General features: G+C 41.8%; 5 protein-coding genes across 7 annotated transcripts; 3 read left to right on the forward strand and 2 right to left on the reverse strand.

Moving 5' to 3' along the window:
- The first annotated feature begins 1,980 nt into the window (after window positions 1–1,980).
- LOC133467671 (alpha-crystallin B chain-like) lies at window positions 1,981–2,884 on the forward strand. The gene is made up of 3 exons (XM_061752781.1): window positions 1,981–2,243; window positions 2,326–2,448; window positions 2,525–2,884. Exons 1-3 carry the CDS (start codon window positions 2,064–2,066, stop codon window positions 2,714–2,716), a joined length of 495 nt encoding a protein of 164 aa, XP_061608765.1. The 5' UTR covers window positions 1,981–2,063; the 3' UTR covers window positions 2,717–2,884.
- A 688-nt stretch (window positions 2,885–3,572) lies between these two features.
- On the reverse strand, window positions 3,573–5,778 carry mia (MIA SH3 domain containing). Its single transcript, XM_061751806.1, has 4 exons — window positions 5,123–5,778; window positions 4,898–5,031; window positions 4,132–4,242; window positions 3,573–4,031 (listed from the first exon to the last, which is right to left on the reverse strand). Exons 1-4 carry the CDS (start codon window positions 5,238–5,240, stop codon window positions 4,008–4,010), a joined length of 387 nt encoding a protein of 128 aa, XP_061607790.1. The 5' UTR covers window positions 5,241–5,778; the 3' UTR covers window positions 3,573–4,007.
- bicdl2 (BICD family like cargo adaptor 2) lies at window positions 5,674–14,669 on the forward strand. 3 transcript variants are annotated; one of them, XM_061751802.1, is made up of 10 exons: window positions 5,674–5,798; window positions 6,581–7,042; window positions 8,696–8,911; window positions 9,105–9,221; window positions 11,257–11,403; window positions 11,574–11,720; window positions 11,948–12,022; window positions 13,008–13,090; window positions 13,173–13,287; window positions 14,344–14,669. In XM_061751802.1, exons 2-10 carry the CDS (start codon window positions 6,797–6,799, stop codon window positions 14,512–14,514), a joined length of 1,317 nt encoding a protein of 438 aa, XP_061607786.1. In that variant the 5' UTR covers window positions 5,674–5,798; window positions 6,581–6,796; the 3' UTR covers window positions 14,515–14,669. The 3 variants fall into 3 exon arrangements, with proteins under 3 accessions (XP_061607786.1, XP_061607785.1, XP_061607788.1); XM_061751801.1 differs by having other exon boundaries at window positions 5,692–5,798; window positions 6,398–7,042; XM_061751804.1 differs by lacking the exon at window positions 11,574–11,720 and having other exon boundaries at window positions 5,692–5,798; window positions 6,398–7,042.
- A 499-nt stretch (window positions 14,670–15,168) lies between these two features.
- Window positions 15,169–19,757, reverse strand: si:dkey-71l1.1 (uncharacterized protein LOC569883 homolog). The gene is made up of 10 exons (XM_061751805.1): window positions 19,614–19,757; window positions 18,973–19,172; window positions 18,276–18,343; window positions 18,046–18,138; window positions 17,863–17,964; window positions 17,663–17,768; window positions 17,438–17,560; window positions 17,267–17,343; window positions 17,091–17,193; window positions 15,169–16,120 (listed from the first exon to the last, which is right to left on the reverse strand). Exons 2-10 carry the CDS (start codon window positions 19,154–19,156, stop codon window positions 15,978–15,980), a joined length of 999 nt encoding a protein of 332 aa, XP_061607789.1. The 5' UTR covers window positions 19,157–19,172; window positions 19,614–19,757; the 3' UTR covers window positions 15,169–15,977.
- Window positions 19,758–19,941: 184 nt separating this feature from the next.
- fdxacb1 (ferredoxin-fold anticodon binding domain containing 1) lies at window positions 19,942–24,308 on the forward strand. Its single transcript, XM_061752705.1, has 5 exons — window positions 19,942–20,382; window positions 20,472–20,628; window positions 21,230–21,433; window positions 21,523–21,681; window positions 22,398–24,308. The coding sequence occupies exons 1-5, from the start codon at window positions 20,211–20,213 to the stop codon at window positions 23,590–23,592; spliced, it is 1,887 nt and encodes a 628-aa protein (XP_061608689.1). The 5' UTR covers window positions 19,942–20,210; the 3' UTR covers window positions 23,593–24,308.
- Window positions 24,309–25,133: the final 825 nt, after the last annotated feature.

The raw sequence follows: 25,133 nt of genomic DNA on the forward strand, positions 1-25,133 counted from the left end.
GTTATCTTCCCACATTTGAACACGTTGGTATATTTACACATTATGATATACACTTGTTCGGGTTTTTTGCAGGTTCAGCTCTGGAATATAATATCAAAACAAAATATTAAACGTGGGATTAAAACAGGCGATACGGTGGACAACTGGTTAACACATCTGCCAGTCAGTTCTGAGGACTGGGGTTCAAATCCGGCCTTGCATGTTCTCCCTGTGCCTGCGTGAGTTTTGTCCAGGTACTCCAGTTTTCTCCCACATTCCAAAAACATGCATGGTAGGTTGATTGACGAGTCTAAATTGCCCTTAGGTGTGAATAGTTGTTTGTCTAAGTATGCCCTGAGATTGGGTGGCGACCAGTTCAGGGTGTACCTCACCACTCGCCCAGAGTCCAGTACACCCGCGACCCTAATGAGGATAAGCGGTATGGAAAATGGAATGGAATGGATTAAAATAGCTGTTTTGCTCAATCACTATGGTAAGTCAATCACTTCCTGAGCACTATTTACCCTTCAGCCTGGCACTGAATGTTAAGCATTTTCATACTTAGTTTACTGCTCCTACATTTAGTATACATAAAAGCTTATCAATCCAAACCGAAAAGTGGGCCAATGTAGTTTGGTGTCCCAAAAGTCACTATACACTTCCCTTTTTGTATCTTGTCACAGTTATCATTTGTACAAACATGAGGCTATCAGCATACTGACAGCTTAGGCTTTAGCTCTTGAACAACATGAAGTCAGTACAGGTAAAGCTTTATCACTCGCTGTTGAAATTAGCTTTGGTTGTTTTTTGTTGCTGAGTTCCAGTGCAGCCCTTGGGATAGACTTTCCCTGGCTTTGTGTGAACGCCTGGTCTAAGAGTCGGGTGTATTTTAATCAGTGCTGGTAGTCACCACTGCATAGTTTGTCAAGAACAGATCCTGTTTAGAGAAACTTGCCATGGATAGCGTAAATTGTACTCCGGGTTAGAGCAGCGTCACGGCCATTAAGCTTTACAAACTTGGACTGAAACTGCATCTGGGAACAGAAAAACTTGTTGGAAGGCATCAATTTTGCAGCGCTGCTCCAATGTCATTTGGCAAGGAATGGACAAGGCAATTATATGCTTACAAAAACTGCAAAGCCTAAGTAAGCTGTCAAATGCTGATGGCCTAAGATCTGTCCAAGTGATACCTAAAATGAAACAGAAATGAAGAAAGAGTGTATAGTGACTTTTGGGACAATCTGTATTGAAATCTTAGGTAGGCTATACTATATTTACTGACACATCAATATTAGTAAATTTGGTACATACGTAATGTAAATTTCAGATTATACTTTAACTGCACTTTTGTATATATATTATTTTCTGAGGATTTGTTTTTCCTCTCAACAAGCATATTGAGGAGAAGAGCATTAAAATGTTTCATAACTCAACAAATAGAATGATCAAGAATGGAATGATACATTGAGACGCTGACAAAAATTTGTAGAGAACTTCATATTTGACATCTCACCTCACAGCAAAATGATACACGCTTTAGCTTCCACCTAATGCAGCGCCATACAAACTCATCATTTCCCATTCAAGCCGCACATTCACTTTGCTCGCAGGCCTAAAGCTTCTGGCACCCGCGGGCCAGCAGGCTAATGCTCTGGCAGCTCGTCCTCATACAAACACGTGGACAGGGATCCAGACCGGGGCATTTCCTGGGTAGAGAACATAGGCAGCATCAGCAGTATTCCCAGCCAATCTTAACTCATGACCGGGCAGAAGGGAGCGGCAGAGAGACACTGAGAGTGAGAGAGAGACAGCCAGCCACCATTGGGAAGATGAGACAATGAGGGCAATGGTGGGACAAACAGTTGACATCATTGTTCCAGAAAGATCAGCCTGTTGGCAGGCTCACCGTGCAAGTGGGCTGTTATGGCGAGGTGTGGGGGGAGTGTGGTCAGAGTCGCTCAGGGGGGTGATGGGAGGGGAAAGCGCTATAAATTTGCTGCAGGAAACCTCAGCAAGCACCCATCTGAGACCAAGTGTCACCCACAGACACGCCATCGCTGTTTCATCTTCTCCCGATACTCACCATGGATATCCCCATTCAGTACCCCTGGTACCGCCGGGCCTTCCCATACCGACGTACTGACCTGTCCTTTGTCGAGTCTCTCACCGACTGGCCTCTCATCTGGCCATTCCCATGGTCCTTTGCTTGGATGCGCCCCAGTTTCATGCGCTGGTTAAACTGGCCTGAAAATGGACACAGTGAGGTAAAGTGCCCAAAGATTATTCATTTTCAAGGTGTTAACAGTAGTAGTAGAAATCCTAACAAGTGTGCCGTCTAACCGATAGATGTACGTGGAAAAGGATCGCTATGTGATTTATCTTGATGTGAAGCATTTCTCACCGGAGGAGATCAGTGTCAACGCCGGTGACGAGTTCATCACAATACACGCCAAGCATGAAGATAGACAGGTTAGTGAAATTCTCACAACTCCACATAGAATGACTAAAGTCCATATGGGTGACTGTTATCTTCCTGACTTTCCAGGATGACCACGGCTATGTGTCCAGGGAGTTTCTGCGGAAGTACAGGCTTCCCACCGGAGTGTCATGCGCTGAGATCACCTCCAGCTTGTCGTTCGACGGCGTGCTGACAATCACCACACCCAGGTCTCCACCTGGCCCCGAGCGTAACATCCCAATATCCTGTGAGGATGGAACAGCCAAGCAGAAAATGTAGAGCGGAGTCAGGGTGCCTCTGACCCAGTTGCACGACTAATACTCACTACTAAATTCTGCATTTGTTTGTATTTAACCTGTTTTGTGGGCAGTTGAGTGCGCGTATAGATGGGTCAGCCATGTCTAGAGTCCTGCAAAGAGCCTTCTAATAAACCAGTATCTAACTTGCTGCTATTGTCATATGCCTGAAAGACAATTGTGCTTTAATCCACAGATTGACATTTAAAGTCAGGAGTTAGGTTAGAGTACAATTTCCTATCAGAAATTATGAACAAACCAAATATCTGTGCCACCTTGAATGTAAAAGCCTTCTTATTTTCAATTTGACGTCAAAGGTTCAAACAGTAGCTTACAAAGGGAAAAAAAAAGCTTCTTTGCCAAATGTGATTGCAACAGTGCCTGAATGAGTGAAAGTTTGTTTCTTTGTATGTGTTGAACTCGGGACCAGGTATGTGCTCTGCTGAGAGGGAGGGGAAAAAACGGGTGCAGGAGTGCTGGATGACGGAAGAACTACTGTAATCCTTTTCCACAGGGAAGCAGGGCCTTAGAGTGTTAGGGATACCCTGTATTTATGTATGTGTATGATGTGACTGTGTGGTGAATCCCAAAAGAGAGTGAGAATGTGCTCAATGATGATCCCTATCACTCTTTGCAAATGCTAAAGATCATCTGGTGTATTAACACATAATACATAGAATAAATGTTGGAAAAAAAACATGAGTTTGTCTCTGTTTACTTTGTCCAAACTCTTATTTTTTTTAATGGTATACAGCAATAAGCTAAAATTTCAGACAGTGAAGATCCATAAGAGTCAGTGATGCAAAAGTACAGATACAAAATACAGTAGAGTTTAAGGATGATTTTACAAAGCGGTTTATTTTCTTTCATCTTAAAAAACACACTGACGCATTGATATAGGAATGAAATTTCAACCAACATATATATTTTTTTGCATGAAAATGTTTTTATTTTGTTTGTTGGATAACGAGTTCTAAGGTGCTAGATGAGAAACGCAAGCATTTTCTACTGCTTGCCAAAACTGAGCCTACATTTGGCCCTCATTTGCCACTAGTTGCAATGCATTATACCAAAATTCTCCCCCACCCCAGTATATTTTCTTCCTAACTAAGATAACCAAAATATTAAAAACAGCTCTCAACATGATGCAGTTAATTTCTACAATTACAAACTACAACAATAACTTTGCATTTGATTCTACAGGTGTACCTAATGAAGAGGCTGCCGTAGAATGTTGTAATGCCCAGAATTTTGTTCTCCTTGGGGATCCCATTTCAGTTACAGTAAAAGTCCCATTTCTGAAAGCAGAAAAAAAGTAAAAAGTTGAGCAGCTTGATTGACTATGTGTGTAGCTGTATTACTGTATGTGTGTGTGTGCGGGTGTGCGTGTTCACCCACGGTCGTCTTCACTTCTGTGTTGGCTGGCTCGAGAGCTTGAACCTCCTCCACCACAGTGCTTGGAAAGTGACCAATACGAGCCTCCTGTCCTCCATAATAGGAATCCTGAACCTGGGACAATTCGATAGATGGTACTTTTCGTGAGCATTAACATTCATCAATGGTGGTTAGGGTGGTGGGTTATCATCTGCACGCAATATGCTACATGTGGACTAAAGTATTGGCATGCACACACACCCAAATTAAGGGCAAGATTAGGCCTATTATCGTGAGTTTTTATTTTATTATTCTTATATTCTGGACAATGCTGCGCTTAGTGAGAGCAGTTGGGGGAAAACGTTTCTTTTCTTTATTTTTCTCAAGCTGCAGTGTCTTTTTCTTTATTTTCCCAAGCTGCTACACCTATTCTGTTCATAAAAATTTTTTCCTTGTTTTTATCAAGTTGCTGCACGTTTTCTGTTCATTGACAGAATTTTCTTTTTCATTCTTTTTCGCAAGTTGCTGCACCTTTTATGCTCATGACTGAAAATTATTTTTTTTTATTTCTCTCAAGTTGGTGTGCCTTTCTGATCATTGTCAGAATTTTCTTTTTCTTTCTTTTTCTTGCTGCTGTTCCTTCCCTGAAGCAGCTGTAAACTAAGGCAAGAATATCTTCATATTTGCTTCACTTTGCATAAGTACAAAGACCAGATGTCCCAACACTTTTTCCCTTATAGTGTATGCAAACTTGCACTATTTTTTTATTCATTAACTTTTTATTACTCACACTGCCTGCCCAGAAGAGGTTCCCAGTGTCCTGTAGCATGGCATAGACATAAACAAGCTGCCCCTGTCTGATGGAGATGAACCTGCAGTCTGCGGGGTCGTAGTCCTGCACAGCACGAGCTATCAGAATAGCATCTGTGAAGCAATAATAGAAATTAATTCATAGGGGGTGGGGGCCAGAATTGACAACTCTTAAAAACCTTATTATGAAGGTGTGCATACTTACAGCTGCATTCTGAGTCAGCGCAGAGTTTTCTAGCAGAAAGTTTAGGCATCTGTCTTCCAGCATCAGAGGTTGGCAAGAAAAGCCAAAGTGAGAGAAATAGAAAGAATTTGCAAGGCATGTCTGCACCCACTGACCCACTATGCTCTTCTTCTTCTGAGCTTATCCTTAGGTGGGAGATGTTGTGATGTTGCCCACTATTTGTACTCCCCCTCACCTAATACCCTTGCTTACGACTTACACAGAGGGCCTTTGAAAGCTTTCAAGTAGGTAAACAGGATGGAGGGATGAGGAGGAGGGGTGTTGTGGATGGAGGGGCGTGGAGATTCGACAAACTCATGCTTGTTTTCTGACCTCCAGCCGCCCCCTTTTTTCCATGCCAACCTGGCCCAGCGTGCTCACACTAGAGTGAGTATTCTTTTTCCACTCTGAGTTCTTTCCTTCCTTGCTCAGCCACTAGGTGTCAGGGCATCTTTTGCTGATCCTCACCCTTTTCTTTCTGGCCTTCCCCACCTTTTTCTATCTGTTTAAATCCCCAAGAGGTGCAGCCTCTACCTGCATTTACATACTGTATTCTGCACTGCCAAGGGAACCAGCTGAGCCTCTCTTGTGCAAACACACACTCACCAAACAGGAAGGCCATTACTCTTTGGTGTGAGTTGCCCGCGGGGACGTTCAGGTAAGGCTGAATTTCTGATTTTGATGTTGAATTAAAGGAACTACATCACATTTTAACCTTTTAACATTGGTTTAAATATGACTATATTTATTTATGATACCAATTAGTGGGAGATGGTAAGGAAAAATATGACAAAATGTCAGTTTAGAGGGTAACTATTAATAATAATGATCAAATCTAAATGCACAATCTCATAACATACAGTATAGCAACAATTACGCCTTAATAAAGATAACAACGCTCACTTTTGATTGAACTGTTGCTTTAAATATGTTTATTATTGTGGCTGCAGTTTAATTTGGTGTACAGTTGTACAGCACCATATTGTATTGAGGGGTGTTTTTTAATATTTTGGTTGCATTTCAGACTGTATACATGAGGGGAAAAATACTAGAAACGCCTCAAACATACTGTACAATATCTCTCATGTTGGATCTCATGGGATTTGTGCAGATGTACCTACAGTTGTGAAGCCGGTGAATGTATATTCATGTTTAGTAAAGAAACTATCTTTAAAAGAAAATGTTATGAAGATTTCTCAATCAGAAAAGCATGGATGAATTACAGGTTTACTTTGTGGAATTTTTGTTGACTTTTAGTGACGTGTTTGGAGGAAACATTGGAGGACATTAACCGTGGAATTCAGGGAGTGGATAAAAAAAATGACAATAGTGGATCTGGAATTTCGGAAAGAGACTGTCAGACAAAAGAGCATGTGAGATTAGATTACTAGAAAACAGCCAGAGGGAACTCTTATAATCACTTCTGCTCTGTATTTACAGTTGGATTGGGTTCAGTATCTTGTACCACACAGGACAGGAAAGGTGGGGGGGAAAAAACCCCAGCATCAAGACAATCTGGATCAACGTGAAGAATAATCCACTGGCATTAATTGGATTACAAAGAAATAATTCCAGAGAAGAGTTTCTTCTGGTTCGCCCACTTACCTGTCATACCTATGACGATGATCTCAAACTGATCCCTGCAACCCTGAGACCATGTTCAGTCCCAGCAAGAACAGTCTCCCTTCCCCCAACCTGGAGGACTCCTTTTTCCCGCTCTCGTCAACCTCTTCAATCTCACTCTCCTTCGCCCTTCCCACATCCACGCCGGATCTTGGGGGCATCGAAGGCGGGGGTGGCCTAGAGACCGACCTGATTCTGGCAGCTGAGCTGGGACAGGCTCTGCTGGAGAAGAATGAGGAACTGGCCGCTGCTCTGGAGGAGAAGGAGAGGGAAGTGGAGGTAAGTATATTATGCAATATATAATAGTACTGTATATATTTTAGCACGGTGGATGACTGGTTAGCACATCTGCGTCACAGTTCTGAGGACCCGGGTTAAAATACGGCCTCGCCTGTGTGGAGTTTCCTTGTTCTCGCCGTGCCTGCGTGGGTTTCCTCCGGGTACTCCGGTTTCCACCCACATCCCAAAAACATGCGTGGTAGGTTGACTGAAGACTCTAAATTGCCCGTAGGTGTGAATGTGAGTGCGAATGGTTGTTTGTTACTATGTGCCCTGCAATTGGCTGGCGACCAGTTCAGGGTGTACCCTGACTCTCACCCGAAGATAGCTGGGATAGGCTCCAGCATGCCCGCAACCCTAGTGAGGAGAAGCGGTACAGAAAATGGATGGATGGATGTATATATTCTTTAAGACACAAGTGTAGCTTTTGGGTCAAAACATTCAACTGCACTGTTGTTGCTGCATGTTCTCCCCGTGCCTGCGTGGGTTTTCTCCGGGCAGTCCGGTTTCCTCCCACATCCCAAAAATATGCATGAATTGGAGACTCTAAATTGCCTGTCGGTGTGAATGTGAGTGCGAATGGTTGTTTGTTTGTATGTGGCCTGCGATTGGCTGGCAACCAGTTCAGGGTGTACCCCGCCTCCTGCCCAATGATAGCTGGGATAGGCTCCAGCACGCCCGCGACCCTAGTGAGGAGAAGCGGCTCAGAAAATGGATGGATGAATAGAAACCACTCTCAGTATGATCAGTGCAGTTAATTGCAGAACATTGTACTTGATCTCATTAGATTGTGTGTTAAGTGTCCATCTATAGTATTGGAAATAGGAACAATGAGTTAAAATGATTGCAAAAGAACCCCCCAAAACATTAGAATTTCCATCTGCCCTCTTATTGACACCCCACTGCATGTAATCACAAGGAAATAAAAATATCAAATGTATAAATTCATAAACATATGGGATAGGCTCCAGCACACCCGCGACCCTTATGAGGATAAAGCGGTACAGAAAATGTATGGATATTATTTATACATAAATATAATAACCAATTAAACATTTTTAATAAAATAAATATATAATTGTTAAACGTTTAACTAAAATTGTTTATTATACCTTTTTTGTTTGCAATAAATTCATCAACCAATTATTTGATGACATAAATGTTTTTTAAAAATTCAGGTTTGGCTAGTGATATAGGCCATGTTATAAACCGTTTTTTATGTTTATATTTTATTTATTTTAAAGATTGGATTGCACAGGCGGCACGGTGGGCCGACTGGTTAGAGCGTCAGCCTCACAGTTCTGAGGACCCGGGTTCAATCCCGGCCCCGCCTGTGTGGAGTTTGCATGTTCTCCCTGTGCCTGCGTGGGTTTTCTCCGGGCACTCCGGTTTCCTCCCACATCCCAAAAACATGCATTAATTGGAGACTCTAAATCACCCGTAGGTGTGACTGTGAGTGCGAATGGTTGTTTGTTTGTATGTGCCCTGCGATTGGCTGGCAACCAGTTCAGGGTGTACCCCGCCTCCTGCCCGATGACAGCTGGGATAGGCTCCAGCACGCCCGCGACCCTAGTGAGGAGAAGCGGCTCAGAAAATGGATGGATGGATGGATTGCACACTTCCTATCCAAAAATAATGTGTTGAATGTCTTAGGCGTTACAGCAACAGAAGCATGTTCTGCAAAGGAAGCTGGAGATGAATGAACTGGCGTCTGGACAGAAGGAGGCCGAGCTGAATGGAGATTTGACCGCTTTACGTTCTGAGCTGGACCGCCATCATACTCAGGGGCGGGACCGGCGCAGGGATGAGAGTGAACAGCTGACCCAGTTATCCAACCATAACCAGCGCTTGGTGGAGCAGCTATCAGAGGTGTGGTTTTACATAATCACCCATCGAGCAGGTTTCAATGCTTAAGTCTGAATGAGAATGTTTTGATGACGCAGTCATAGTGCTAAACATAGTGCAAGCGAATTCACAGCGAGAGCAATGCAGGAAAACAGGTTCAGGGAGTCTGTAATTCTTTGAACCATCTCTTAACTTTTCTCCTCTGCCACCCGTCTAGGCTGTGACGCTGGAACATTCCTTGAGGACTGAGATTCGTACCCTGAGAGAGGAGATGGACGAGTCCTCCTTTAGCCGGAATATTAGCTCCACACAATTAGAAAACACACTAGCAGAGGTATAAATACCACTCTGACACACTTTCATAACATGTCATGCAGAGAAAGGCCTCCTTGGATGTGTTTTTGGATTGGCTACAACTACAGAGACTGAAAATGGAAAAGGTTGAACCTAAGGACCTAAGAAGGGGCCTGGCTCACAATCGCTATAGTTCCTCCCAAAGTTGTTTGATTGGGTTGAGGTCAGGGCACACACGAAACTCATCCAAGCATGCCGTTATGGACCTCGCTTTTTGCACTGGCCCACAGTGCAACAGAAAAGGGCCTTTCCCTATAAACTGTTCCAACAAAGTTGGAAGCCGATAAAATTAAATATATAACACAAGTGGAAGGGCACTAGCTGATTGATCAATTCCTAAAATTACAACTGTTTTTGCACAAACCTGCTCACTAATAGGGAAATTGGGGACTACATGAACATTCACGGCACGGGTGTCAAACTCATGGCCCGGGGGCCAGATCTGGCCCGCCACATCATTTTATGTGGCCCGCGAAAGCAAATGATGTGTGTCGATTTCATGTTTCTTGCATTGAGATATTGCAAGAAATTTTTTTTTGTTACCAATTACCCTTTTAAAAGAAATGTAATAGTTGAAAACATGTTTGTATAGGCTTCTGATTTCAATAGTGGTTATCCATCAATTGGTTGTGTACATATAAATATATGGGGCAATAATTCATTTATATAGGTTCATAGTTATAACGGCCCTCAGAGGGAAGTCATGACTACAATGTGGCCCGTGACAAAAATGAGTTTGACACCCCTGATTTATTGGAATAAATTGGAAATATGCAAAATTGCAAGTTTATACAGGGTAGTTAAAATATATTCACTTGGAACAAAAAAACATCTTCCTGCATAATCATGGGAACAACCAGATGTACTGTATGGTTATGGTGAAGCTTGGGTTTGTCAAGATTTATGTTGTTCTTCATTAAAGTACTGCTCACAAATAAGGAAAATATTTTTCAAACTTCTTATTAGTTATTTAGTAATAATACCTTAGATTTACATAGCACTTAGCATTGACCTAAGGACGCGTAACAATAACTCATGGGAGTAATTAAAAAGTGCCTATAGAGGAAGTCCTCGATTTACGAACGAGTTCCGTTCCTACGCTGGCGACGCAACCTGGATTTCCGTGTAAGTTGGATTTCACCGTTAAAGTCAAAATTTACGTCGAAATACTTCGTATAAAGAAACTAAAATACATTAAAATAAAAAACTAAGATGCTGTACTTACCATTGCTGCTGAGAGGTGGATGGAGAAGAAGGAGGGGAGGCTGTGAGAGCTATTGCTGCCCGGCGCTCTCGGTCGATCGCCGCGCTCCCCCGTCCCGCCCTTCCTCCGCACCCCGCACAACTTGTCACGCGCTCTTGTCAGGCCACTATGGTCCTGGGAACAAAATGGCGGACGAGGCACGGGCGTCATAAAGTCGAAACGTCGTAGGTCGAGTACGTCGTAACTCGAGGACTTCCTGTATATGAGTGTGTAGTCATGTTACTATACCTTTTGGTGCTTGAGGAGTTTTTTTTTGTTTGTTTTTTTAATGTCCAGGCAAGCAGCGTCACATATTTTAGAGGTGCCCAGTTTTTAATAGTTTTCTAAGAATTCCAACGTTTCAGGAAAGTTTACAGAAATATATGGCCCCTTTAAACGTCTACACCCAAACAAACAAATGATGAAAGCATAACCTAATTGTCAGGGGTAATTTGGTAAATCAGAATCAGAATCATCTTTATTTGCCAAGTATGTCCAAAAAACACACAAGGAATTTGTCTCCGATAATTGGAGCCGTTCTAGTACGGCAACAGACTGTCAATTGACAGACAACACTTTTGAGACATAAAGACATTGAGAAAAACAGTCACTGAGCAATAAAGGGTTGCTAGTTATCTGGTAATACCGGTACATTATTATTATTTATTATTTATTTATTTTTTTGACAATTGTGCAAAAAAAAAACTATGAATATTACCTTTTCATCCATCCAGCACTTTTCACTCCTTTTGCCTACTGGCCTTTCCCACAGAGCCGAGTTTTGAAGGGGCGCCTGTGTCACATGGAAGCCCAGCTGAAGGCCTCCCAGGAAGACAGCGACAGGCTGCGCTCGGAGCAGAACGTCCTGAGGGACAGATTGTCGGAGCTGCAGGTGCAGCTGAGAGAGAAAGAGGCAGAGGTAAACGGCCGGCCTGTGACACTGGGTGGTCTTTATCATGGTGACGCTAACAGGAAGTCAATCAACTCCTCACTAACAACAAGCCACTAACACAGTCAGTGATTGTAGTGTTCTACGAGTGTATATCCTTCACTCACTCTGTGTGCCTTTGTGTGCGTGTATTTGTATAGCTAGATCAGGAGCTAGGGGTGGTGTTTGAGTTGCGTACCATGAATCGCTCTCTCCAGCAAAATGCCCTGAGCCTGGGAGAAGAGAGCATCCTGGACATTACACACACACGACCTTTGTCACTGCTTAGTGAAATTCAGCAATCCCAGGTACATACAGTGTGCGCGCACAGGCACACACACGCACACACACACACACACACAGGCCCCACTGCTACTTTCTGTGCATACTAACCACTAATGACCCAACTTTTTGCTTTTGTGGATTTTAAAATGCATCAATCAATAAATACCTGAACTTCTAATAATGTAGCTCATGTCTGAAATATGTATACAGTATGTCTAATATGTCCAACTTCACCCACCCCACTCTCCAGGCCAAAGATGCACTCCTAGCCCACTCTGTCGCACTGCAAGCGAGAGATGATGAGATAGCAGCACTGAAAGAGGAGGTCTGTAGAAACTTTGTACAACCGTCCTCTGTACATAAACGCAACAAAACACAAAAGTCGACTTGTGCATCTGCAAACTCAAAAGCAGACTACACCCAGGACTGGTTGCCAGTCGATCACAGAGCGTCTTTGAATGAGGCATTGATTGGGAATGGATCTCATGTCAGCCGCACTTCTTTGTTCATCTACAGTATGTGCCAGTGATGTATACCGACAGGCAGAACAATTAAATGCTCTTCCACTAGATTGAAAATGTACCTGTGTAGCCACCATTATATACTTTTTGTGACATTTTTGTTTGGTGATTCTCTTTCATACAGTTATAGGGAGCCACCAGTGGTATTTGTACCACACTATGAGAATCACTGGGCTACTGTTTGGTATTGTGGCCAGTCTATTTGCTTTCACGAGGGGGTCATAACATATAAAACACCCAACAATAGACTGTTGTCCTGTACACACCCATTATACATTATCAAGAAAATACTGTAATAATCAGGACTGTAATCAAGTCAGTATTTAACCTCCAGAGACCAACATTATCCATTGATAGTGTAGCGCTTCACAAATGAGCCTTGTGTGCAACTTGAATGGAATCATTTCCCACTCATTGCGCACTTCACTACTAGGTGTAGTCTTTTTGGGATCAGCTCCAGCGCATGCAATTACCCTGGACAGGAAATGCACTGTTTACTACCAAAAGAAATGAAGACCTGAGCTTGTTTGAGATGCACGGAATTAGTCAGACATTTATCATCCAAGAAACTATGTTATACATACAGATACATACAATAATGCTTTGCAGTATGGAAATGACAGTTGTGCTACTGTCAAAATGGTTCTTTGTCAAGTTCACATAAGCAAATGACTACCAGTGTAGATTAAGATAAAGGGCATTTTCATGAGAGGATCCTTTTTAATGTGTGATACAGAGAACTTGAATGTTATCTCACATGACTGATGACTGATTTTTCCAACTTCTCAGGTGAAATCCCAACAAGAAGAACTGGAATCACTGCGAGAGGAAATAAAGCCATTTCGAAGCAGTCCAGATGCGCCAAGTTATTGGTAATGTTAAACAACATTTTCTCAAAAAATGCTTGTAATCTGGTATGTTTATAGTTATGTTAATCAACTCACCAATGTCCAGTTTGTTAGAGAGTGAGTTGGCCACGGTGCGACAGGAGAAAGACTTACTGACCCATCAGCTTCTCAACACCATCCAACACAAAGTGGCCCTGTCCCAAGAGCTGGATGCTTGGCAGGTATGTCTGAAATAGACTCTGACATACAGGTACACAAACTGGGCACCACGGTGCAATAGTGGTTAGCACATTTGCCTAAACTAGTACTTACATTTATATACTTGCTCATACCGAGTACCAATACTTATAATGCTGTTAAGTGTGCAATTGTAATTAAAATGCTTTGTTTCAACCATATAGTGTTCAAAAACACACTCCAAACAGCTACTTCAGTCCTGACATTTCAACATCCAACTGCATGTTTTTGTCTTATCACACATTTCACTTACATGTAACAATTGGGGGAAACACAAGGCATTTCCATTACAGTATGTGGTGTCTCAACTAGAACACTAGGGGGCACTATGAAAAGAAATGAGTACCTAGATAAGAAACGAAGAACATAAGAGTGTGGTGGACATAAGTAGGAATATGGATGCCATGTTACCTCTGTGGGTTAACTACAAAATGAAGGGAGCGAAACGAAAAACAAGACTACTTCTTGAGAATACCACAATTTATATCATGAAACCGTGATAGGACAACTGAAGTGATCCTTTGTCAAGATATCGCAGAGACATAGCCAGTCAAACCTGAGCAATATCATCTTCTGTATCGAAGACATTTCATCCAACTCTTGCATTGTATCTCATTATACTGTGTACGCGGCACGGCGGACCACTGGTTAGCACATCCGTCTCAAGAGTTCTGAGGTCACTCGTTCAAATCTGGCCTTCCTTTGTCGAGATTGCATGTTCTCCCCATGCCTGTGTGTCGGGTTTTCTGGGTACTCTGGTTTCCTCCTTACACTCCAAAAACATGCATGGTAGGTTAAAGACTAAATTGTCCACAGGTGTGAATGTCAGTATGAAAGGTTGTTTGTTTACAGAAAATGGATGGATGGATGTGCCATGCGATTGGCTGGCGAGTTCAGGGTGTATCTTGCCTCTCGCACAAAGTCAGCTGGGATAGGTGCCAGCACACCCGCGAACCTAGTGAGGATAGGCGTTTAAGAGACTGTGTACCTAATGAAGTTAAAGATGTATTCTTTTTTCCAACCTGGACTCTGTCTGGCAGGAGGATATGCGCTTGGTGATCAATCAACAGGTGATGCAGAAGGAGGAGGACAGACTAAAGAAAGTTCAGCAAGAGCGAATGAGCATAGGAGGACTCCAAAGAAGCAAGTCTTTGAAATTGAAAGGTGAAGGAGGAAAAGGATTCTTCTCATCTCTTTTTAGAGACAAATAACACAAATGGAGACAATAAATTGACGTTTTAAAGCAACAGAGGATTAAACATTTTACATTTTTGTACCATAAGAAGCAAGTGTATATATCTATATAATTGTATTTATGGATGTACAGTAAATAAATAGTTTCCATTTTTATTGCTTTATATTAAAATGTGATTTGGGAGCTCATTTTTTTTCAGGGTTGGTTGCTTTGCTTCACAAACCTTTTTAAGCCTGCTCTAACAAGATAATTCAAATTTAGTGTATCTTTATACTTTAAACTGAAAATAACATTTCTGTAACATTAACACAGAGCACGTTTTGAGAATTTTGAATGAGTAATCCCTTTTATGCAATTTGAACCCATTTTTATAATCAGGGGTTTCATTAGGTGCAGAAATCTAGAGGTGTAGCAAAACAAAAAACACACAAAAAACTGCCTTTGCAAAGTAAGGTTTTGTCAGAGCAGTATTGTTAAAAAAAAAAAAAAAAAAAAAAGGTCATTACAGTATTGTGGTTTCCATTTGCAATGACGTAAAACTGCACCAAATCATACCAAGAGGTAAAATTCTTGTTACAGCTCTTCTACTGGATGCATTAGTTTTGGGATTTTGCACCTAATGTTAAGGCCACTCCATGGATTCGAAGAAGAAACAAACAGTGCCATATGATAGAAATAACAGTTTAATAAATAAATTTCAAAAATGCACTTTGTTCCACATCCCTCCTTTGTTAAATAACAGATAAATAACACAATAAATATATGAATTATGACTGGAGCGTGCAATAGTGCATGTTGCATGACATAGAACAGTATTGTGCATACCTTCCATAAAATTCATTACGTGGTCTTCTTGGGTTGACTGTAACAGCACCTTTTATATATTTTTACACTTGACTGAACTGTTTTGGGTCCTTCTGTCCACATCCTCTCTTTTAACATCCATTTATTTGAAAATCCCACAAATAGTTCACTGCTGTTTGTGTTGTTGGTGCATTAGCAGGAATGCCAACAAGTTGTGGCTGGTCAGCTAATTACGTCTGACTTGGTCATTGGCAATCCAAAACTGGTTTATGATCTCCAAATTAGCTTTACAATTAAATGACCATGATTGCGTTCGAGTACGCAGAAAGGTTTCTACTAAAAACATTAAAATAACATTGTTTTCTTTTTTACAAGTATAATCTCTTGTAACAAAATGTCTGTACTAGTAGATCCCTCATATTTGCGGTTATGCCTCTCGGAAAGTCCAATTCATCATTTCAGGTTAGTTTAACGGCACCCAAATAAGGAATAAATAATCCTCCTTCGTTTCAGAGGTAGATTGCAAGAGATGATGCACTGATTTCAGGTATTGTTCTGGGACTCGAGACCACAATACTGTGGTATTTCCCAGAGCTGATTCACTGTGAGGGATTGAGTCAGGATGAAGCCCTGGATGCAGCTTTCTGCTGTCATTCCAGCAAGAAAAAAGGTAGACTATTGTCCCACATTGACACCTAGACCTACTTGCAGCTTGTCACCGCGGTGGTTTACAAAGGCACCCATGATTAGGGTGGCAGGGAGTGGGCTCAGGCGCTTCTCTAGCACGCCTCCTATGATGCAGCGACTGTTAATCATACCTGCAGCACACGACACAAAGGTATCTTAAATTATGCTTGTGAGATTAAAAATAAATAAAATACAGTGGTGCCCCGAGATATGAGTTTAATTCATTCTGTGACCACACTCATAGTTCAAAACACTCGTATCTCAAATCATCTTTCCTCATTGAAATGAATTGAAAAGCCATTTCTCCATACAAACAAAAACAAAACAGTTGTTTTTTTTGTTTTTAATTTGAAAAAAAGTACTCTATTATACTTCTACTTCATAAAAACAGAGCAATAACATAATTAAACAGAATGTAAAGCATTAAACAGTTTGCGCATCATGATTTAATGTGCAATCCAATTCAGTGTGCTGCTCCTTCTGGTGTGCCCGCCGAGCCCACCGGGAAGCACTACTGTGTAATACAGTCATACAGACACAAACAAAGAAGAAGAGACTTCTACTACTACTACTACTACTACTACTTAGTAAGTTGGTGTATTGTTAGTAGTTTGTCGTAGAGAATAAAAAATATACAATATGACCTGTGAGTGTTCTTATATTATCTGTCTCCATGTGTTGTTCCAGCATTTGTATTCAAATACCCATCTCTTAAATTGTTGTAAAACAGTCACTATTGATGCTAATCATTAGCATATCAATGGGATTTTCCAGTGGGGGCCGTTCATGAGGCAAGGTAGTTCGTTTGTTTTAAATGAAATTAAATTCTCTTTGTTTTATGTTTGACAGTGACCTTCCACTGGGAGTGGCATTAAACAGCTTGAAGGCTATTTTTTGATGAAATGTTCACTATTTACCAAATTGCTGCTTATTTTGAAGAGAGTTGACTTGAGTTTACTGCCACCGTATGGCGCTCGTATCTCAAGACTGCTCTTGCAATTTAAAGCAAAAATATCAGTAAAATGACAGTTTGTATCTCAAAAAACTCAAAAATCGGGTCACTCGTACCTCAAGGTACCACTGTACAATTAAAATGCAAACCTCGAAAGACCATATTGGCCTCTGGTAGTTCCATCTGGTACCCAAATGAGGTTGTGGTCTCCTGAGTCCTGGTACTGGCTTCAAATTCCACCCCTACTTGGATCTAGTGAGCCCACAGACCATATGCATGCATTAGTGCAACAACTACAAAAACTTTGTCATATTAGATCCAGCACCTGCTTGTTGGCTCTGTGATAGTAGCTAGCATGGGCACCTCCTTTACCGGCATTCAAAGTTGCCACCCAATTTGGTCCTAAACACAAAATATGGTGAAAAAGTGCTGTAAGATCCACTGAAAGTTGACTCGATATGACATTACATTTATTTAATTCACAAGGAATTCCCACTTGAATACTGTCCGGCCAGTGTGAGGATTCCACCCTCTTCTGCTCTGCCTCTGTGGTAGACCAGCTCTCCTCCTAACACCAGACCAGAGGACACACTTTGCAGAAAGTGAGCCACTAGGATAACTGTTTCAGGAAACAACATAGATACAACGTAGATTAACAAATAGACAAAAAAGTGGACCACATAGATTGTGCAGGTGTACCTAATGAAGCGTCTGGTCTCACCTGATTCTCTGAGCACGTCTGGATTAGCCACCGTCACAGCTGCAGTGAAGTCACTCCCCCTGTACTCTGTTTCAAATTGCCATGTTACAAACTGGGACTGCTGGGTCTTAAAGCACAATGAAAATTTTGATCATCTAATGTTTTATGGCAGAGCAGATTTTATATCACAGCAGACCGACGTAGTATTTTTTATTTTCTACCTGGAAAACCGATCTGGCTCGTACACGCTCAGTTAGATGCAGCAAAGCGTGCGCATTCAGACTGCCGGAGGAATCCATCTCACCAATTAATGCGGGGGCATCCTTGAGGTAGATGAATCAGCAATATGCAACTTGTGCGCCTGTAGAACGCATATACAATAACAACAGTGATTCATGCTTTACCTTGTCTTTGCTGTAATCATCAGACTGCAGGTGCTCCACATGGAATCGATAGTACGAAGGACTGACAGCACTGAGGTGGAGGGTATGACTGACCTGAAGACAAACGCATGCATGATAATATCAAACTACATTTTATCTTACAGTCACTGGCTACCACAAAAGGTACCCCGAACAAAATTTGAATTCAATCCAACATGGCTGTGTAAGAGCAAATAAGTGGCAAGCATCACCTTGAAGAAGCTGCTCACAGTTTTATTGACAATCATCTTAACTCCTTCAATCTGTTGAGGAAACACATCTGGGAGGAGGAGAGGAAAATTGTTCATAAGTGACATAATAATTCAATTACATTTGATTTATCTGCAGAATTTATATATAGGATTCAGTAGCCGAGCGGCACAGTGACCGACTGGTTAGCGCGTCTTCCTCACAGTTCTGAGGACCGGGGTTCAAGCCCCAGCCCCGCCTGTGTGGAGTTTGCATGTTCTCCCCGTGCCTGCGTGGGTTTTCTACGGGCACTCCGGTTTCCGCCCACATCCCAAAAACATGCACAGTAGGTTAATTGAAGTCTCTAAATTGCCCGTAGGTGTGAATGTGAGTGTGAATGGTTGTTTGTTTATGTGTGCCCTGCGATTGGCTGGCAACCACTTCAGGGTGTACCCCACCTCCTGCCCGATAATAGCTGGGATAGGCTACAGCACTCCCGCGACCCTTGTGAGGATAAGCGGCTCAGAAAATGGATGGATGGATGGAATCTGTAGCCCTCTATAGCCATGTTTGCTAACTTGAGTCAAAATGGATGCCACACAACTCACTACAAGCCAGTCAGAGATGAAAGTTAATGCATACGTGTAAAATCCAAGCAATGTATTAGTAAATTTTAAAGGTTAACCCTTTTTGGTGGTTCAAATTGTATTTCAGGCAAACCTTTGCAACTCCTGTGTAGGGAGTGAAAGCTGCCTGGGTTTGGCAGCCGTCCATCTCTCCTCTCCCAGCGTGGCGGGCTGTACCAGTGAGCAGGATGCGCGTCCCAGCGAGAAGGTGGGGGGTCCGTAGAAAAAGGCCAGTTCTGGTGGCCCGGACCGGAAGACAAAGCCAAAACACTGCCCATGGGACTGCAGCACTTCCTGTAAGGAATGAAGGACCCATTTTCACTTTTATTTTACCGACATCTCATGCACAATTACAGGGCATAAGAATTAAGTGCACCGGAATAATTAAATGACACTTCAAACATGAGCTGCATCAAAAATAAGCTCTTGGAAGTTGGAGTGTTATAGTATAGTCATAAGCATATTTCTGTGCAGCATTTTTATTACTTGATTGTGCAGATTGTAGCTAAGGTTGTGGCTGGTAAATGTCAGTGTAAATGTATTCAAAGTGATGTTGATGTAGAAATATCATTGCAAACGCTGTCACACACGCAAAATAAAATGTGCAGCATACTGGGAAGGATGCTGTACTCGGATGCATCAGTACCGTTAGCTTCCATGACCTTAGCATCAGCGACAACGGAGGGCTAAATTATCTTTTTTTTCTACCGGCGACCTCAACCCGGATTAAAGTACCTTAAATTCCTGGGAGAAACCGGGAGCGATACATCAGAAACACTGCTAGGTTAAGTGAATATGAGAAAGCTGCTACAAAAGGAACTGATCCTCCAGCTGTTATGTGTCACCAGATAACATGTCCCTTGTAAACACGACAGACCTCCTTCTTCTCCAACCCTGGTTTAATAATCATTGATTTTTGTATTTTTTTCTTTCCAAATAATTAATTTATAATTCACAGGTCTTGGATAAATACTGTAAATATTGTTGGATTATTATTTTTACAATTAGGATACTAATATCAACAGCCGTGTTTCCTGTCAGACTACTCAAATTGAAACACCGTATACGAAATCAGCCTGGAGGTGAGATTAATTCTGAGCTTTCGCGTGCTGCCTGAGGCACAGTAAATCAAGACGTCAGACGGTTTTAGCCTACAAGACAGCAAAACTCAATTTAATTGCTCAGACAACAAAATGCCTATTATTTAAGTCGGTTTAACACCCGACTCTCACGCGCGTTTCTTTTGCGACGAGAAGGGAGAATACTTTTAGAAACCTGTAGGATATTTTCTTTTTTTCTTCTCGCGCGCGCCCTGTGACCTATCGGTTGGATATGTCTCGTTCACTGTCAATATTGCTGGTGGGAGAAGGGAACTTTTCGTTTTCCGCTGGTTTGTGCCGCTTACCATCGGAGGTGAGCGTCACGGCCACTTGTATGCAGCCTCAGGAGGAGGCACTGCGCCAGGAAGGCGCATTCAATAACATGCAGAGCATCAAGGACTCCGGTGAGGATTTGGATGATTAAACTTCCTAAAATTACTGTACGGTTTTGTTGCATATGTTGTATTTTGTTGTGACTTTTTTTCCCCCTCAGGTGGAAGTGTGCTTTTCGAGATAGACAGCACAAAGCTTGGGGAATACGCATCCCTGCAAGGGCATTTGTTTGACCGTGTGGTATTTAACTTCCCACACTGCGGGAGAAAGAGTGGCGTTAAAAAGAACAGGCAACTTCTCAAAGACTTCTTTCTCAGGTAAAATTTTGTCCTACCGAGGGAAACAAAGAGATGCACTACAGAGATGCAGTGGCTTCAAAGTCACACTAATAAATTGACTGTTATTATTATAGTGTTTACTTTGTGAAACATTTTATGATACATAATATACTTAGCAAACGCAGTATCAGGAATAATTAAATCATCTTTGATAATGATAGATACAGTAGATGGATAAAGTGGATATAAAATGTCTACACACCCTTGTTCCAATGCCAAGTTTTTGTGATAAATAAGATAAAATCATCCACGATAAATCATTTCAAAACATTATTCACCATCAATGTGATCTATAACCTGTGCAACTCAATTGCTAAAAAAAAGAAAAAAAAAGAAAAGAGCTTTTCGACAGGGGGCGTAAAAAATAACTAAGATAATGTGGTTGCACATGTGCACACCCTCTTATAACTGGGGATGTGGCAGTGTTCAGAATTAACCAATCACAAATTCTTGTTAGATAGGTGTTAGCACACATCTGCCACCATTTAAAGTGCCTCTGATTAACCCCAAGAAGTTCAGTTAGTATCAACTGCAGATTGCAATCCATTCAACTGTCGCTTTTGTGGCATTGTCCCTCCAGTTGCATTCAGGTGTTAGCTGAACACGGAGAGGTTCACGTTTCCCTGTGCAACGGACAGGGCGGGACGCCGGCCGACCAGCCGAGGCGAGAGCGACACAACAGCTGGCAGGTGGTTGCCATGGCGGCAGAGGGACACCTCATCCTCAATGATGTCCGCCCTTTCGAGAGTGACAAATACCAGAGCTACAAGTGCACAGGATACAGGTAAGATGTAAAGGTGAGTGTTTAAACAGACAGGTTGTTCTCTTAATGTGGGATTGGAAGATGTTTTATTGAGTTCCCTTTTTCCATAGGAGTCAAGATAAAGGCTTCCATTTGGAGAATGCTTTGCTCCATGTGTTTACTCGCAGCGCCCCCTTCAGTTGCCCTCAAGTATTTAAAGTCGAAGAAACTGTGGAAGGAGAGAAAGTCCAGTACAACATACCAGCAGAACTCAGTGATTACACGTCTCGGTATTTAACCTAAACACTTTCCCTCATATTTGCTATACAGTGTGTGTGTGGATGTTGGACTATGATTAAAATATAACCTAGGATTATGTAAAACCTAGTGAACAGATTTTGATGCCATTTTGTCTAATTAATAATTTTGATAAAAATAAATTAAGTGCTAGATAATTACACGAGAAACAATCTGTTAAACATTGCCAATAATAGTTCTATTATAAAGAAACCAATGTCAGCGAGTTAAGCAACCGCCAACCAATTGTTGCTTCCAAACTAAATTAATTAACCGATTTTGATGGACATTTTCAATCACCCACGGAGTAATTAGAGATAATCTAAAAAATATTAATCCATCCATCTGTCCATTCTGTGTGCCTCTCATCATTTTTGAAGGTCATGAGCCAAATCGATCCAACCCAATGAATGATGTGTCAATCTTAGTCAAGGTACTATAAACGTACTAGTTAATACTAATGATTAAACCTTCGCAAGGGCCATTGATAATGGTAAAATGGCATAAAAAATTATAGTGGTTGATGTAAAGTGACATTGTTACAGTTTATGTGAAACTGATTCTAACTCACACTTGCCCGAAAATTGAGACTGCTTTTTATTCTAAGTCATGAGCTCCTGCTGTGTTCCTCAACAGGATAAGCAGTAAAGTAAATGGATGGAGCCAAGTGCCATTGAAGTTTTTTACTGTCTTTCTGCTCTTTCTTCAGGGGCTTTCTCGCTTCAGATTCTGTCCATCCTGTCAAATTGGTGCAAGATTTTCTTCTCGAGAGGCTACAGGAAAAGTGGGCGGTCTCCATGGCGACAGAGACCCTTCCTGTCCTCCTCAGAGCCAAACAGTTGAATTTGTGCTACCCTGACATAGACCGCACACTGTTCTACTGGATTCACGGGTGTCAGAAAGAGCTGAACTGCGAGGCTTGTACCTCCACAGAGGAATTGGCGAGTCAGGTTCGAGGGTCGTGCGTTGTCTCAAAGCCAATGGACAAGGTGTTGAATAGTAAGGGAGTGGAGGGGATAAGGTCATTATGCTCTCCTGATGTTGACCTTGAGGGGGAAACTGCTCTTTATATATTGCGTCCCTCACTGCGCCCCCAGATGGAAACACTTGTCGCGAAAAAAGAAGAGTTGACCACTGGAGAGACAGAAATGGAAAAAAAACAAGATAAGGGAATTAATCTGGAGCATAGTGGGAAATGGAATGGTGTGGCAAGCAAACTTTTTGGAATCAGTGGTCTGGTGTTCAGAAATGTTCCGGTCCAGCACTGGGCTCTGCCTGTCTTCCACGAGCTCCTCTTCACTGGTGTTCTCCCTAAAATGTACGAGCCAGTCAAAGTTCTTGAGCAAACTTTGGGAATGCTGCTAGCTCCCTACGGCGTCTCCATGGTTACCAAGCAGGAAGGTCTGCATCTGATGGCACAACCGAAGGGGTTAATCGGTAAAGTGCTCACAAGTAGTACAAGTGATGTCAGCCTCCTCAGCGTGACAGTGTCTTTAAATCTGGACCTCCTCGCTGTGCTCATGTTCTCACTTCCAGACTGGCGTCTGTTGTGGTCACATGACCCACGCTTCTTGCAGCAGTTTGTCCTCCGGCCAATGCCTGGGACACCTTTCACCGCGTACTCTCTGTTCCCTGAGCTCTTTAGCTTCGACATTAGCTTCTGGACGGGGACGGCGTGGGAGGAAAAGAAGTTCCATGCGCTGGTCCGAGAGGCCTCCTGCGGGAATGTGGAGCATGTTAAACTCATTGATAAATTTTCACATCCGGACCTGAGCCAGACCAGCTACTGCTACAGGCTCATTTACCACTCCCACACACATGCACTGTCACACACACAAGCCCTCCAGTTCCACAAACGCTTGGAGTCATTACTGTCCTCATGCTTGGAAGTGACAATCAGGTAGCAGCTAATATTCCTCAGTTTGTCTGCAAACTATAATTTTTTTAAGACTTTTTCATTAAATGTAAATGAGAACCTTGAAATGAGTCAAATGTTGTGAAACAGTGTTTCACATGAAGTTTAATTTAGGCTACGCCTTTGAAAAAGCACTTCTGTGTGCTCAAACATGTGATCAAACTCTGTCTGGATACATTACCAGAGTGCTCTCGAGGGCTTCCCAACCTTTATTGATTCAAGGCCAATACTTTTAATTATTTCATGGAAGACCATCAAACAAAGTACTGTATACTGAAATAATGATGCTGTGGTTGAAGTGGTGGTAGTGGAAGAGCATTTCATGCTTTTGTCTTTGGTGCAGTCATTGGTAATCACTGCTCTAGAGTAATTCGGTACAATCTATAGAAGGAATGGAAATAAGACAATATGCCAGTGTTTTAGTCATATACATTGTTATTAATCAGTGTTATTTAATAGTTGAGTTGTATGTGCAGAAAGAGCCTTGGAGCTTGGTATTGTGCAATATATGCAAAAAAAAATAAAAGAATAAGGGACTCATCTAAACAATAAGTTGTTGTTTAGATAAGGGACTCAATACTAAACAATAAGGGACTCAATACTAAACAATAAGTTGGTGAATAAATGTGCACATTGCAGTGCATTATGTAAACTGGAGTACTGTAAACAGTCATTTGTTTACAATAAATGAAGTACTTTAAATGATTTGCTTGTATTTCACAACCTACACATGCCATTGATGTTATTTCATTATAGATGGTTTTGAGTTAGAGACAAGATTACTGTACAGCTATTTAAAAAAAAAAACGGGCAATAAGGATCATCAACAACGTCGGCCATCTGGACGACATTCACTCTTGTAGCAGTCAAAATTATTAAAATTTGCACACAAGTTAAATTCCAAACCACACAGATCATGTACAAAGTTCATATAATGTTACCAAAACATATTCCAGAATTGTTTTACAATTGAGAGGTCGTTATATCTTCAAAATTAGGAGAATCTACACAAACTGGAAATTATTTTGTATTTCCTTCTGTGAGGTGAGACAGCAATAGATAGGTAGTTAATAAATGTATTTATCCCGTTGGGGAAATTCAGCCACCTCGCAGCTCACAGTCAATGCGCCAAAATAAATAATCAAATACAATCGTCAAATCAAATTCAATAGCTCAAATACATACATATAATTATGCACATACACATATAGCAATACACCATACAATACGGCCAGACAATAATCAACCACTGAGTCCAGTCATGAGCAAAACAGGCAGTCGAATACTGCGGTCAAGCAAGCCTCCACTCGTAAAGTAGCAGTCAAGCCAGCCACCCTAATTTTGTTCATACTAGGCATTACGGTAATAGGTCGCCAACTCGCCGCGAAAGCCACCTTCAAAATAAAAGCTTGCCAATAATACGGACGTCAATGCTCTTCGGTTAAGGAATGCAACCAGCAAAGTTAATTTGAATCTTGACATGCATTCAAAAAAAATTTTTTTTTTATTTTTTTAGGAAAAATAAATGGT

Source organism: Phyllopteryx taeniolatus, chromosome 17 (genome assembly GCF_024500385.1).
Source record: "Phyllopteryx taeniolatus isolate TA_2022b chromosome 17, UOR_Ptae_1.2, whole genome shotgun sequence".
Classification (NCBI taxonomy): Eukaryota; Metazoa; Chordata; class Actinopteri; order Syngnathiformes; family Syngnathidae; genus Phyllopteryx; species Phyllopteryx taeniolatus.

What these genes read in the sequence shown, in the direction of transcription:
- si:dkey-71l1.1 (XM_061751805.1), bottom strand. Translation starts at nt 19,156, where the DNA reads ATGGGCAGTGTTTTGGCTTTGTCTTCCGGTCCGGGCCACCAGAACTGG. An exon ending in CCTACACAGGAGTTGCAAAG is followed by an intron (nt 18,344 to 18,972) that starts GTTTGCCTGAAA and finishes TCCTCCTCCCAG; the next exon opens with ATGTGTTTCCTCAACAGATT. An exon ending in GAGCCAGATCGGTTTTCCAG is followed by an intron (nt 17,769 to 17,862) that starts GTAGAAAATAAA and finishes TTGTGCTTTAAG; the next exon opens with ACCCAGCAGTCCCAGTTTGT.
- LOC133467671 (XM_061752781.1), top strand. Translation starts at nt 2,064, where the DNA reads ATGGATATCCCCATTCAGTACCCCTGGTACCGCCGGGCCTTCCCATAC. An exon ending in CTGAAAATGGACACAGTGAG is followed by an intron (nt 2,244 to 2,325) that starts GTAAAGTGCCCA and finishes TCTAACCGATAG; the next exon opens with ATGTACGTGGAAAAGGATCG. An exon ending in CCAAGCATGAAGATAGACAG is followed by an intron (nt 2,449 to 2,524) that starts GTTAGTGAAATT and finishes CTGACTTTCCAG; the next exon opens with GATGACCACGGCTATGTGTC.
- fdxacb1 (XM_061752705.1), top strand. Translation starts at nt 20,211, where the DNA reads ATGTCTCGTTCACTGTCAATATTGCTGGTGGGAGAAGGGAACTTTTCG. An exon ending in CTCAAAGACTTCTTTCTCAG is followed by an intron (nt 20,629 to 21,229) that starts GTAAAATTTTGT and finishes TTGTCCCTCCAG; the next exon opens with TTGCATTCAGGTGTTAGCTG. An exon ending in CTCAGTGATTACACGTCTCG is followed by an intron (nt 21,682 to 22,397) that starts GTATTTAACCTA and finishes CTCTTTCTTCAG; the next exon opens with GGGCTTTCTCGCTTCAGATT.
- bicdl2 (XM_061751802.1), top strand. Translation starts at nt 6,797, where the DNA reads ATGTTCAGTCCCAGCAAGAACAGTCTCCCTTCCCCCAACCTGGAGGAC. An exon ending in TAGAAAACACACTAGCAGAG is followed by an intron (nt 9,222 to 11,256) that starts GTATAAATACCA and finishes CCTTTCCCACAG; the next exon opens with AGCCGAGTTTTGAAGGGGCG. An exon ending in GTGAAATTCAGCAATCCCAG is followed by an intron (nt 11,721 to 11,947) that starts GTACATACAGTG and finishes CCCACTCTCCAG; the next exon opens with GCCAAAGATGCACTCCTAGC.
- mia (XM_061751806.1), bottom strand. Translation starts at nt 5,240, where the DNA reads ATGCCTTGCAAATTCTTTCTATTTCTCTCACTTTGGCTTTTCTTGCCA. An exon ending in CGCTGACTCAGAATGCAGCT is followed by an intron (nt 5,032 to 5,122) that starts GTAAGTATGCAC and finishes ATTGCTTCACAG; the next exon opens with ATGCTATTCTGATAGCTCGT. An exon ending in ACCTCTTCTGGGCAGGCAGT is followed by an intron (nt 4,243 to 4,897) that starts GTGAGTAATAAA and finishes GAATTGTCCCAG; the next exon opens with GTTCAGGATTCCTATTATGG.